Source organism: Narcine bancroftii, chromosome 1 (assembly GCF_036971445.1).
Source record: "Narcine bancroftii isolate sNarBan1 chromosome 1, sNarBan1.hap1, whole genome shotgun sequence".
NCBI classification, from domain to species: domain Eukaryota; kingdom Metazoa; phylum Chordata; class Chondrichthyes; order Torpediniformes; family Narcinidae; genus Narcine; species Narcine bancroftii.
The window spans coordinates 381589064-381602667 of NC_091469.1; the positions used below are offsets into that span (position 1 = coordinate 381589064).

Consider the following 13604-nt stretch of genomic DNA (forward strand, 5'->3'; position numbering starts at 1 on the left):
GAAGCGGAGACACATTGCATTTAAAAAGTTTGTGGATGAACCTTTGAAAGGTCATGAGGTGCAGAGATATGGACAGTGCCAGAAGATGGGATTTAGCTGGGTAGGCTGTATTCAACCTGCACAGACGAAATGGGCGAAACAGTTTCCTTCCATGATGTACTTTACTGCTTGTATTTCTTTGTGAAGTACCAACCTTTAGTGCTCAATTGCACTAAATTTGGACCACAGATCTGAAAAAGATAAAATTTCTGCAAAATTACTATCTTTCATTTTCTGGTCTTTTCTAGATAAAGAACTCTACTTCTATTAGGAGTTGCTGTAGCTTCCATTCAGTCTTGGAGCAGACTTTTTCTGAATAAATTAACAGACTCAGTTGTGAGTCATATGTGCCACGTCACCTCCAAAGAATTGGCGGATGCAGTGTTTACAATAAACTGTTAAATCAAACACTGTAGAACTTGAAATGTTCTCAGAATCAGAATTTATTGTTATGAACAAGTCATGAAATTCAGTGTTTTGCGGTAGCATCACAGTACAAATGAGCCATCTTACAACACTAATATACAAAAAAAATTAAATAATAGTGCACGAAAAGTAAGGCAGTGTCTTTGGTTAATTGATCATACAGGAATCTAATTGCAGCATGGAAGAAGCTGTCCCTGTGCTATTGATACTTGAATGCTCGTCTTTAGGCTTCTGTACCTCCTTCCCAATGGTAGGTAGAGTGAAGAGGGCATGGCCTGAGTGATGAGGGTCTTTGGGAATAGAGTCTGCTTTTTAAAATCACCACTTCATGTAGATGTCCTTGATGGAGTGAAATGTGATGCCTGTGATGTCGCAGGCCGAGTTAACAACCTTCTGGAGTTTATTCTTGTCCTGAGATTTGGTGCTTTCATACCAGACAGTGATGCAACCAGCCAGAATGCTCTCCATGGTACACCTGCAGAAGTTTTTGAGACACTTTAGTGACATACCGAATCTCCTCAAGCACCTCACAAAGTATATCTGCAGGTGGGCCTTCTTCATGATTGCATCAACACAGACTCCATGACAAATCCTCGGAGATGCTGACACCCAGGAATTTAAAGTTGTTGACCCTCTCCACTACTGAGCCCTCGATGAGGACCGGGCCATGTTCCTCTGACTCCCTCCTGAAGTCCACAATTATCTCCTTGGTTTTGCTAATGTTGAGCACAAGATTGTTGATGTGATATCACTCAAAGAGCTTATCTATCTCCCTCCTGCATGCTTCCTCATTGCCGTTTGAGATTCTCCCAACAACTGTGGTGTCATTGGCAAACTTATAGATAGCATTGGAATTGTGCCTGGCCACACTGTTGTGGATGAATGTGTTGATCAGTGAGGAGGAAATGTTGTTTCCAATTTGTACTGTCTGTGGTCTTCTGATGAGAAAGTCAAGGATCCAGTTCTACCTAAAATATTCAAAATACTGGCCAATCGAAACATCCAAGGAAAAAAATGGAATATAATCTTTTGATGAATGGGTATTTATTACCTTGCTAGCACATAACAAGAATATCTTATGAGTACGAGAAAGAAAGAAGTAATAATTCTTAATGATTATTGTATACAGAGCTGTACATTTTACTATCACGATACAAGAAAATATCATGAATTTAGCAGAAGTAAAGTCTGATTATGATTTCTTGTTCAAATCCAGCATTTATGAATTTATTTTCTAGACTTAATGAAGCAAGCTTTCAACATTATTTTAATTTGCAAGTAAACTATGAATAACTTACCCTACAGCTCAGAAACAGGTCCTACATTGATCTTCAAATACCAAGTAACCTTTCATTTTGCAGCAATGACACTTTGTTTGAGACTGTCTCATCAGTGAAGAATCTCAATATGCTCCCTCAGGATCTTGATTGTCTCAATAAGGACACCCCTTATTTTACACAGACCCAACCTGTTTACCTTCTCTTGATCATATAATCTTGTTAGGCTAGTGAATCTTATTCAGGTAAGTGGACCAAAATTGTGTGGAGCATTCCAGTTGTGATTTCACCAACACTTTATACAACTGCAACATGACTATTTCTGAACTCCAATCTCTTTGAAAAAGGCCAATGCATATTTTTGACTTAACAACTGACTGCATCTTCCTGCTAACTTTTTGTTATTCACGCACTAACTAGGGCTCCAAGATTCCAATGAATTTCACTATTAAGGTAATAATCTACATTTTGATTCCTCCAACTGAAATGCATGACCTAAGTTTCTGACTTTGAATTCCATTTGCTAAGTTTTTACCCAATCACTCAATCTATCTTAATCATGAGTCACAGAATTGCAGTCACAATACCTTCAATGCAACATGTGATGTTTATTTTTACTGTAATAAAGAAAATTGGGTTCTTTTAAAACAACTAAATTTTAATAGCTAAAAAACTTGAACCCAATGAGCTGCAACAACAACGGTGACCCAAGCCCTGGCCTTGGCCGCCGACTTACCGGAGCTCCCAACACCAAGGCCGCTTACACGAGCCCTGGCATTGACCATTAGGTAAGATATTCGTTGAATAAGAGTTGATTGGACCAACAATAAAGAAAGGGGCGACCAGTTTGATAATGCTCCTCTCGTATTTTATTAAAGTATCAAAAAAATTTTAAATAAGTGTTTATAATTCTTAGTAATTGTTACACCCAAACAAGTAAATTGGTTTCTTACAATTATTGCCAAATTATTCAAAAAAAGAGTTCACTTTTATGTAAATTCAACTTATAACCTCAAAATTGACTAAAATGAGAATGTAAATAAAGCATAGAAGGCAATGAGGTCTCAAGATTAGAAATAAAAAGCAATAAATCATCAGAATAATGCAAAACTTTGTGGTCAGTGCCCTTCCTTAAAATACCAGTAATATCATTAAATACTCAGAAAGCTAAAGATTCTAGAGTGAGGTCAAAAGCAATGGACTTAAAGGGCATCCCTGTCTGGTTCCACGTTGGAGTTTAAATGGTTTAGAATTCTGAAAATTAGTAAGCACACAAGCAGAGGGGGTTAGATATAATAATTTAATCCACTGAATAAAGTCAACCCCAAAATTAAATTTTTCTAAAGTCTTAAAAATAATTCCATTCTACCTGTTCAAAGGAGTCTCTGCATTCAGAGATATCACACATTCTGAGATCTCCTTAGGAGTATATATTTAATAAAAGGTGTATATTGAAATGGGAATACCAATTTTTAATAAATCCACTCTGATCATCAGATACAAGTGGCAAAATATTTTCATGCCTACAAGCCAAAACTTCAGATAAAATTTTGTTATCAACATTAAGTAAAGAAATTGGCCTGTATCAATCAACTGGCTTTTTTTAAAAAAAATAAAGATTAAGCGAGGTAGAAACTTAAAAAAAAATAATGTGGCAGCTTGCTCAACTTAAATGAATCACAAAAAATAGAGCATAGGTGTAAGTAATAAGGAAAAAGTCTTATAAAATTCTCCAGAAAAACCTGAACCTGGTGCTTTCCCAGAATGTAATGAATGTATAGCAGTCCATCTCCATTAACACTCTCCCCTTCCTCGATATCTCTGTCTCCAACTCGGGAGGCAAGCTTTCCACCGACATGTATTACAAACGCACTAAGTCCCAGAACTATCTTGATTACACTTCCTCACACCTTATTCCCTCCATTTCCCACTCATCTGCCCTGGCCCCCTCTGCCCCAGACACAACAAATATAGAATCCCCCTTATCCTCGCCTACCACCCTTCTAGCCTCTGCATCCAACACATTATCCGCCGGATTTTCCAGCACTTACTGCATTATCCCACCATCAGACACATTTTTCCTTCTCTCCACTCAGCCTTCCACAGCAACAGCTCCCTCTGTGATTCCCTTGTGCACTCATCCTTCCCCACTTATTCCTCCACCACTGCCCCCTCCCCCTACACCTTCCCCATAGCCACGGGAGGTGCAACACTTGCCCCCCGCACTTTCCCCATGGCCATGGGAGGTGCAACACTTGCACTCTCACCTCCTCCCTCATCATAATCTGGGGCCCCAAACAGGCTTTTCAAGCAAAACTACTATATCCACAGAATTTGTTTACTGCATCCAGTATTCCCTTTGAGGCGTTCTCTACATCGAAGAGACTAGTTGCAGATTGGGAGATTGCTTCACTGAGCACCTCCTCTCCGTCTGCAACAACAATGACCTCCCAGTAGCCAATCATTTTAATTCTGAGTCACACTCCCAGACTCACATGTCTGTCAATGGCTTTATGTACTATCCTTCCCTGACCACCTGGAGATTGGAGGAACACATTATTTTCCATCTGGGCATACTCCAGCCAGATGGCATTAACATTGACTTCTCTGCTTTCTGCTAAACTTGCTCACTTTTTCTTTCCCCTCCTCTTTTCCTGCCTTTCAATTCTTCCCTCCCTTACCCAACCAGCCATCCCTCCTCCCCCTCATTGTGGCTGTCTCCTCCCTCCTTTCTCCACCTTCGGCCTTTGCCACCCCCCTCCCCAACTTTTTGTTGATATCTCTGCTGGGATTCTCTCATACTTTGAAGAGCTCAAGCCCGAAATGTCGGTTATGTATTTTTACCTTTGCTACATAAAGGACACTATTTGACCTCTCAGCCTCTCCAACATTTTATATTTACAAGCTGGAACAACTAGTCTCCAACTCTCTCTAGTGGTCAGGAGGATCACTAGCACCCTATCATTACATCCCCTTTCCTTGAGATGTTTAATCTAACAACATGACACACTAATACAGCATTCATTTCAATTTAAAGTTCAACACAAAAAAACAATCATCAGCAGCACAAACTTTTTAAGTGTGTAGTTCTTTTTCTTTTAGAGATTCAGTCTGTCAGGTGCTTTGATAACACATGTGGATCTTCTTTACACAGGTGTTTGTAATATCAGGTCTGCTGGTCTACTACAGTCTTGCACTGATGGCGTTTCCTCTGTTGCTGTGCAGGCCAGATCTACTGCATTTGTCTGTTTCTGCAGTGTCTCTTGCATTTTCAACAGGTCTTTCGATTCCTTCTCTGTATTTGACCATCTTCAGTTGGTAACATGCCATGTTCAAGTGGTGAACCTCTAACTCAATAGTCCAAGATACAGAGCTAAGCCACTGTCTATTACTTTCTTCAGCTACTGTTTAACTATGTGAACTCCTTTCTCTGCTTTACCATTTGTGGATGCAGAGGACTTAAAGTCACATGTCGAAAATCATACTCTCTGCAAAGTTCTGGAATTCTCTATAACTGTAGCATAGTCCATTGTCACTATAAACAATTTGAAGAATTCCATGTCTTGCAAAGATCAATTTCATATTTGATCACAAAAGTAGCAGACACATTAGGAAAGCGCAATCTCCGGATAGTTCGATAATCAATAACATGCAAATAATTATTTCTATCCATGGAAGTAGATCAGTCCCAACTTTTGCCATGGTTCTGCTAGTAAGTCAGTTATGATCATGGGTTCCTTTGTCTGCTTTCAAACAAGTCTCACAGCTGGAAGCCATCCTGTCAATGTCAGCATTCATCCCTGACCAATAAAGAGCAGATACGGCCCTCCTTGCATTTTTTATTCCAAGGTGCCCCTAATGCATCCTTTTTAGCATTTCTGTTTGCAGTGATTGAGGAATGACAATTCCACTGCGTGAGTAGCCCATTGACAACATTCCTCTCAGCCCATTCTTCATTCAGAATCTTGATGATCTTCTGAGGAACTGTCTTTTTCTGTTTCAGCTGTGATCTGCTTGGATTTCACATCAGATATAGGAAGCGTTTCAGTGATCAGGCTCACATGGAACTTTGGAACTCTCATTGTGTGGTTTACTCTGCGTTGTTGCCCTGGATAATGCATCAGCTAACACAATAGGTTTCCCTGGTGTATATACCCTCTTGACTACGCTTAAGTTTTCCACATGCTTTGCCACCCAAGAGATTCATGTCCATCTGGGAGTACTGTGAACTTAAAAGTGATGCTCTGTCCATTATAGGCTTCGAGTCGTACAGAATTTGCATGGATATATGGCTTTATTTTCATTGCCCTGATGTCGCGGTCACAGATCAAAGTGACCTTTGCCCCTATCCAGTTGAAAGGAATATTTGTTCCATTTGTAATGTAATGACACAGTCCACTTGTCCTGCTCCATTGTTCACACTTAGTTTATCATCTTCCTGTACTACCATGCCAATGAGGGCATTTCTTCTAGTGGGGACAGTGTGCATGCTTTCACCTGCTTTGTTTCACTTTGGAAAAACAGTGAATCTACCCTTTGCCTTTATTACAGACTTTTCCATAGATGGGACATTATTTTAGTGCATGCTGATGCCACGTTGTTTGCAATTGAATGTCTCTCCATCTTTGTTGTTTTCTATAGCTCATTTTTTGTTTGTGTGTATTCTGACACCGTGGTTACGACTATGCTTTCATTTTCACTGGCTTCTGAACTAACACCGAACTTTTTTGTGTGCTGCAGCTAAATCACTGGTGTGGCATAGCTTCACAGCTCCAGCTTAGGTAAGCTCTGTCTCTCGTAGAAACCTCTCTCACTTTCTTATCAATAATCCTGAATACTATTTGATCACAGATCATTGAATCTTGCAGCAATCCAAAATTGCATGTTCTTGTGTTTAATTTCAAGTCCGTTAAAATAGTAGCAAACCTCTCTCCCTGCAGCTGCATGTATGAGCAAAACACGTACCTTTCAAACATTTCATTTTTTTTTGTGAACATTGTTCATCAAACATCTCGATAACCTTGCCGAACTTGCCCTGGACTTCTGCCTCGGCAAAAACAAATGTGTTGAAAACCTCTAGTGTTTGAGGTCCGTCCGGCACGGTAAGTAGTAGTGCAATCTTCCATGCATCAGGTTTGCTATCAAATCCAATGGCTTGCAGGTACAACATGAATCAATGAACACCCTCCACTCATGGTCAAGATTGCCAGTCCAATTTACAGTGTCAGGATCCTTCACACTCTCCATTTCTGCTAATATTGACTGATTTCACTCCTGTACCATGTGATGTTTCTTTTTATTGCAATAAAAAAAAACTTGGGTTCTTTTAAAACAACTATATTTTATTAGCTAAAGAACTCATGACCATGTGGATGCATCCATCTTGAATCCAACGAGCTGTAACAACTTGTCTCTGACTCTCTTTAGTGGTCAGGAAGATCACTAGCACTATCATAACAGCATGCTCATATTGTGTGATCATGCTCTCCTCTCGGTCATTAATATACATAAATAATGGAAGGCCAATAATAATTTCTGGGTACCCCTCTTGTTTCATCCTGCAACCTGAAAGAGACCTATTTATTCCACCTCTCTAGTGTCCACACAACAGTAATTTTCAATTCATCTTTGATTAAAAAAATGTGAGCTTTCCCGAGTGATTACCGGTAGTTATTTCTTCTTTGATTGGTGATTCCAGCAACTTGACAACAATAGACGTTAAACTAACTGGCCTATAGTTCCACCCTTCAAGTCTGCCTAACTTCTTGAACAAGGGAATTGCACTGGATGTTTTCTAATTATCTGGTGTCCTCCTTTAATATAGTGAGTTTTGAAAAATTTCACCCAATGACCCCACCATTTATACAGCCACTTCCTTCAAAACCCTTAGGCCATTAGATCCTGCGATATGTCTACTTTTAGCCCAACGGGTTTCTTTAATACTTTATCTCTTGTAAGAGCTTTTAAATTAACTGATCTGTTACCTTTGGGAGATTTGCAGTGTCCCCCATAGTGAAGACTGATGCAAAAAATTAGGTTTAATGTATCTACAATTTCTTCATTTCCTGTTATTATATAGAACCAGTTTACCTATCTCGGCTGCACCACTTCATCAGATGTAAGGATCGACAACGAGATAGACAACAGACTCTCCAAGGCAAATAGCACCTTTGGAAGACTACACAAAAGAGTCTGGAAAAACAACCAACTGAAAAACCTCACAAAGATTAGCGTATACAGAGCCGTTGTCATACCCACACTCCTGTTCGGCTCCGAATCATGGGTCCTCTACCGGCATCACCTACGGCTCCTAGAACGCTTCCACTAGCGTTGTCTCTGCTCCATCCTCAAAATTCATTGGAGTGACTTCATCCCTAACATCGAAGTACTCGAGATGGCAGAGGCCGACAGCATCGAGTCCACGCTGCTGAAGATCCAGCTGCGCTGGGTGGGTCACGTCTCCAGAATGGAGGACCATCGCCTTCCCAAGATCGTGTTATATGGCGAGCTCTCCACTGGCCACCGTGACAGAGGTGCACCAAAGAAGAGGTACAAGGACTGCCTAAAGAAATCTCTTGGTGCCTGCCACATTGACCACCGCCAGTGGGCTGATATCGCCTCAAACCGTGCATCTTGGCGCCTCACAGTTCGGCGGGCAGCAACCTCCTTTGAAGAAGACCGCAGAGCCCACCTCACTGACAAAAGGCAAAGGAGGAAAACCCAACACCCAACCCCAACCCACCAATTTTCCCCTGCAACCGTGTCTGCCTGTCCTGCATCGGACTTGTCAGCCACAATCGAGCCTGCAGCTGACGTGGACTTTTACCCCCTCCATAAATCTTCGTCCGCGAAGCCAAGCCAAAGAAGAAAAAAAAACACCACAGTACAAGTCCTTCATCCAACAAAGTAAATATCACCAAACTTGTTTTCTAGTGATCTCATACATGCAGGATTTCACTTAAAAATCAATTTCTCCCTTCTTAAGACCTTTTTAAAGACCTTTATTGTTGGTCCCCAAAAAGTTCCAAGCCCTTTCCTGCCAGTAGCTCTTGCAATTTTACAAGCCCTATTTGTCAATTTAATATTAGCTTTGACCTCCCTTGTTAACTATTTCTTTCACATGGGTTTGTTTTTGAATATTTGCCACTGCTCATCTACTGAACTTTCTCTTAGTTTATTTGCCCAGGTAACTTCAGACAACTACACTTTCATAAAATGATAGTTGCCCTTATTTAAGTTGAGTGGTTGGTCATGGACTTAGAGTATTCTCACTAAACCGTAGCTGGAATTCTAAAATGTGTCGGTCACTACTTCCTCAGGGATCTGAAACCATTCCTTTTAATCTTTCCTTACTTCAGAAAATCTAAAATAGCTGATACCCGTGGAAGGATTTAGGCTCAAAATGTCAACTCTCTATTGCTTTCTATGGAGGCTGAATGACCAGCTGAGTTCCTCCAGCAATTTTGTGTTCCTGGATGGATGTTATAATATATTGCCCCAATAGACAATACTTGACACACTCCACAAAATCTCTTTCCAACTATACCCCTCCTTGTCTTGAAGAATCCTGCTCCAAAAGCATGGTGGAGGACATGGCAAATCACCTAGAGGTAACAGATAGACTAATTTACATATTCTTCCATGTTATTTAACAATATCCCAATCACAAGTGATAAAATATTAACCATTCTTTTTCTTCCACTTAAGCAGTTTAACTTGCTGAGTTCCTCCAGCAGACTAGTTTGTTCCTTGCTAATTCTGGTTTGTCCAATACAGATCAAAATCTCCCATGTTATTGTGCTTCCCTTTAAACACACTTTTGATGTTTTATAATTTATGCTGTACCATATTGAGAGGTGACACTTATGCAGATAATGTATTCTAATCTCTGGTCTTCACAATTTCGACCCAAACTGATTTCACCGCAATATCATGACTCAGCATTGCTCTTACCTTGCCTCCCTTCCCTATTGATTTATTTTTCTCAAACACGGTATAGCCTCAAAAGTTGAGCACCCTGTCCTGATCACTCAGCAACAATAGCTCTGTAAGACTTATGAGGTTGCTTTCTGCACACTCAGCACATTTAGCTTGATGCAAATGCTAAATTCAAATAAATCATTTTAAGCTTTGATTTACCATTCTAGTATGTGCTGAACTATTTTTCTGCCTAGTCCCACTGACCATATCTCTTCAGACCCTTCCTGTCCATGTACCTGTCCAAATTTTTCTTAAATGTCTATTCAGCTGGCACCTCATTCCACCCTTCCCTAAAGTTCCTTTTAAACTTTCCCTCCTTTACCCTGAATGCATGTTCTCTCATTTGCATTCTCTTTGTATTTCATGCTTTTGTATTTTCTGCCCCTTTCTTTCACACTTTTAATTAACATTTTCTCTTAATTGTGTACCACGATTCACTCATTTTCCCTTGATTTGATTAAACATTATGCTCTTACTCTCATCCTCATTTAATTTAAAGCCCTGCCATAATTATATTTGTGATCCCAGCATTGTTTGAGATGCCCAACCCAACAGAACAGTTCTCTCCTTCCCCAGTATTAGTGTCCTATAAATCTGAACCCAATTTTCCCTTGCCATGCTTTGAGCCAAGCATCAACTTCCCTTTTATTTATCTTTTGTCAATTTGAATGAGGCTCAGGTAACAAACCTGACATCATAATTCTTTTGTCTCAAGCTGTTCATAACCTCACAGCAGAATTGCCTTTCCAGTTCGACCAACATCATTAGCCTTTGTACGGACCTCAACAGATGGATCCTTCCCCTCCAATCCTTAGTTCTTATCTAGCCAGAAGGTCCAAAATTCTCCCAACTGTAAATACATAATGCTACAGAGAAAAGGACTTGTGATCATAACTAAGGTATTCTCTGTGATCTCTACATTTCTCATTTATCTACCAACGTGAATGATCCCTGTGGAAGCTAGTTTTCTGTAGCAAAGGTGGAGAAGGGATGTATAGAACTACCAGAGGGAAGAGATGGCAACATGGTAGAAGTCCATTTTTCTTCCTTACTGATGTTACGTATTGCTAAAAGGGTGGCTATAATATGTCCAGCAGGCCAAAATGTACTAATATAAAAAAGTACTGAACCAAATTGACAAGTAAAAATGGCCAGTTCTGATAGACAGAAAGAAAGCATAAGTTCATGGAGTTATAGAATTTGATGGAATTGGAAAGACTGCAACAAACCCAGACCGAAAGGGAGGCTTAATTTAGTGATTCACTCCAATTCAGTCAAAAGTTGACCATCCCAATCTACAGTTAAACTCCTTTGCTACTTTATAGTTGTGGTTAATATCCAACTCGAATAAGTCTCAAATCCTCTTTTATTCCATCCATAAATTCTTTTGCATGTTCAACTTTTTTTGTGGTTTGTCTCTCATTTCCCCTCATGCTTGAGTTTCTCTTGTGCACAAGACCCACCATTAGCCCCTTTCACACTAGCAAGCGATCCCAGGAATTACCAACCAATCGGCCTTTAAAAGGTCTAGTGTGAAAGCAAAAATCAGCTCATTGCTGACGTCAGATTATGTTATCTCACGTTGAGGATTGACGGCCTCGACCCCAAATACAATCCCCGACATCTGCAGATGCCAGTGTTGCAATCATGCAAGTGTGAAATGGGCAATTGCACTGTGGGATTGAAATAAACTAAGTTTTTGCATGAGTGCCAATTCAGTGGGATGCAAGTGTGAAAGGGGCTATTGATTGCTTCATTAAAATGCTGACCACATAATTTATTTTCCAATTCTGACACAAGGTGAGTAATAGCCCCTTTCACACTTGCATCCCACTAAATTGGCCATTCAGTGTCCTGGGATAGGAATGGGGGTTTGGCTTTTCACACTTGACCACTCCTAACTGGGACACTGAACGCTTTCACATTTGCAAGGAGCCATCCCCAGGGTTAGAACTGTTCTATCTTCTACCAGTGACGTCATGACACATGGAGCGATGATGGACCTGCCTTAAATCCTGATCATTGTATTATGATCTTATATTTGAACAAAATTAATCATGCCTAATAACATAATTAAGCTTTATGTAAGCATAGTATGAGCTCTTCAGCCTGTTGTTGTGCCGACCTTTATCAGGGACCATGGGAAAGTGCTAGCAATAAATAGCAATAGCGGACAATTTTTAAACAGGGTGGGAATGTTGTTGCACTACAGAGCACAATTATACTGCATGAGAAAGTTTGTAGCGCTATCGCGCACAATTTATACAGCAAGGGAAAGTTGGTAGCGTATAATCTATAAATATAGTGGGAAAAGGTAATTGCGCACCTGCCCTCCTAGAATGCCATGCAGCAGACAGAGAAAGGGCTGTATGCACGAAGCATTCATGGAGGGGTCTTTCTGCCGCAAAGCATTCTAGGAATTTCTTTTTACCACAGTCTTCAATGTGCACTATAGCACTACCAACTTTCCCACGCTATTTAAAAAGTTGTCTGTTATTGCTATTTACTCTCTCTCTTTCTCTTCTGCTGCAACTTTCCTATGGCAAAGTTTATACCTTCATTTTAATCTTTTCTTCATTTACATTCCTGCACTCACAAAAACTTGGGTCATTTCAATCCCATAATGCCTTTTATTGCAACACCAGCATTTGAGGATGCTGGGAATTGTACTTGGGATTAAGGCATGGGATCACTTGCAAGTGTGAAAGGGGCTAATCATTCTCACTACAGTGTATTGTCTTTTTGATTTTTCGCACCTCTTCTCAAAACTCAAACCCATCCTTCCAAACTGAGGTTTCCATTTCCACTAAAAACTGCTATTATTTTTACAAAATTCCAAAGCAAGTTTTTTCCCCCAATCATCCTCTGCCACAATAGCAAACTGGTGCTCAAAATGACACCCTGTGAGACTAAAATAAACTTCCCCTCCCATTTTCTTGAATTCCTCTTCAACCAGATTCCATTTTCATTTATCCATTCGTGGTTTAAAAAGTTACCTGCAATAGGTTTTTTTTCCAATCTTGCCCTCTCAGATCCATTGTTGGTCCCTAAATATTTCTCATCCACATAACGTGACTTAAAAATATCATCTGAAAACAATATCAATTTACACATGTATGCTAATGACAAATGCGGTGCTGTAGCACAGAGTGGAAGAACAATGCGGTTATAGTCAAGACTGCTTTATTACTCTACCTGCCTTTGCTTATATAGGCCCAGTTCCCCCCTCCCACCCATCCACAGGGCCCGGTTTTCCCACCATTGCTGGTGGACACGAAGTCAACGACGTTCTGGCCAATGATTGGTTGGCATTTCCGCTGTGTGGGCTGTTGGCCAGGAAGAAAAGCCATTAGCCTCCACTGGCTTTGCGAGGTCATTGTATTCATCCACCATTTTGTGTACTGGGTCACCTCACAGGTAGCGGGTCGCTACACAACTCCTCCCCAAAACCTGCGATCCAGGCGCTGTCCTTTGATTTTGGCGACCTACTCCACATTGCGGGGGACTGCATGGTGACCAGTTGGTTAGTGTCCATGTGTGCTGGTTTGAGGCAGTCAATAGTGAACATCTCCTCCTTACCGCCAATGTCTAGCACACATATGGATCCGCTGTGTCTGCTCTCTCAATCGGGTCTTTCATACAGTTGCTGCAGAGGCATGCAGTGTTCTTCCCATTGCACAAAGGTGTATCTGCATGTCTTTAGATCTTTGGGATGAATGTTTTGGGTTGACCATGTGGTGAAGGCTGTGCCAGGTCACTCTCTTAGTTTTTCCAAAGTCGCCATTGATAGTTCTTATGTCATTGGCAGTGGTCAAGAACTCCCCCGGGATGACTAAGGGTGCACCATATACCATTTCCGCTGCTGATATGTTGAAGTCCTCT

General features: G+C 40.6%; 1 protein-coding gene across 5 annotated transcripts in view; it reads right to left on the bottom strand.

The window, feature by feature from the left end:
• eci2 (enoyl-CoA delta isomerase 2) overlaps nt 1-13604 on the bottom strand; it is a 90990-nt gene that overhangs the window by 65503 nt on the left and 11883 nt on the right. Inside the window, exon 1 of one of the 5 annotated variants that reach the window (XM_069913500.1) lies at nt 42-70. The exons of the other annotated variants lie outside the window; for them this stretch is intronic. Within the exon in view, the coding sequence (XP_069769601.1) occupies nt 42-55 (14 nt within the window). The 5' untranslated portion in view covers nt 56-70. Of the gene's footprint in view, nt 1-41; nt 71-13604 lie in introns of those variants that run through there. 5 annotated transcript variants of the gene reach the window in all.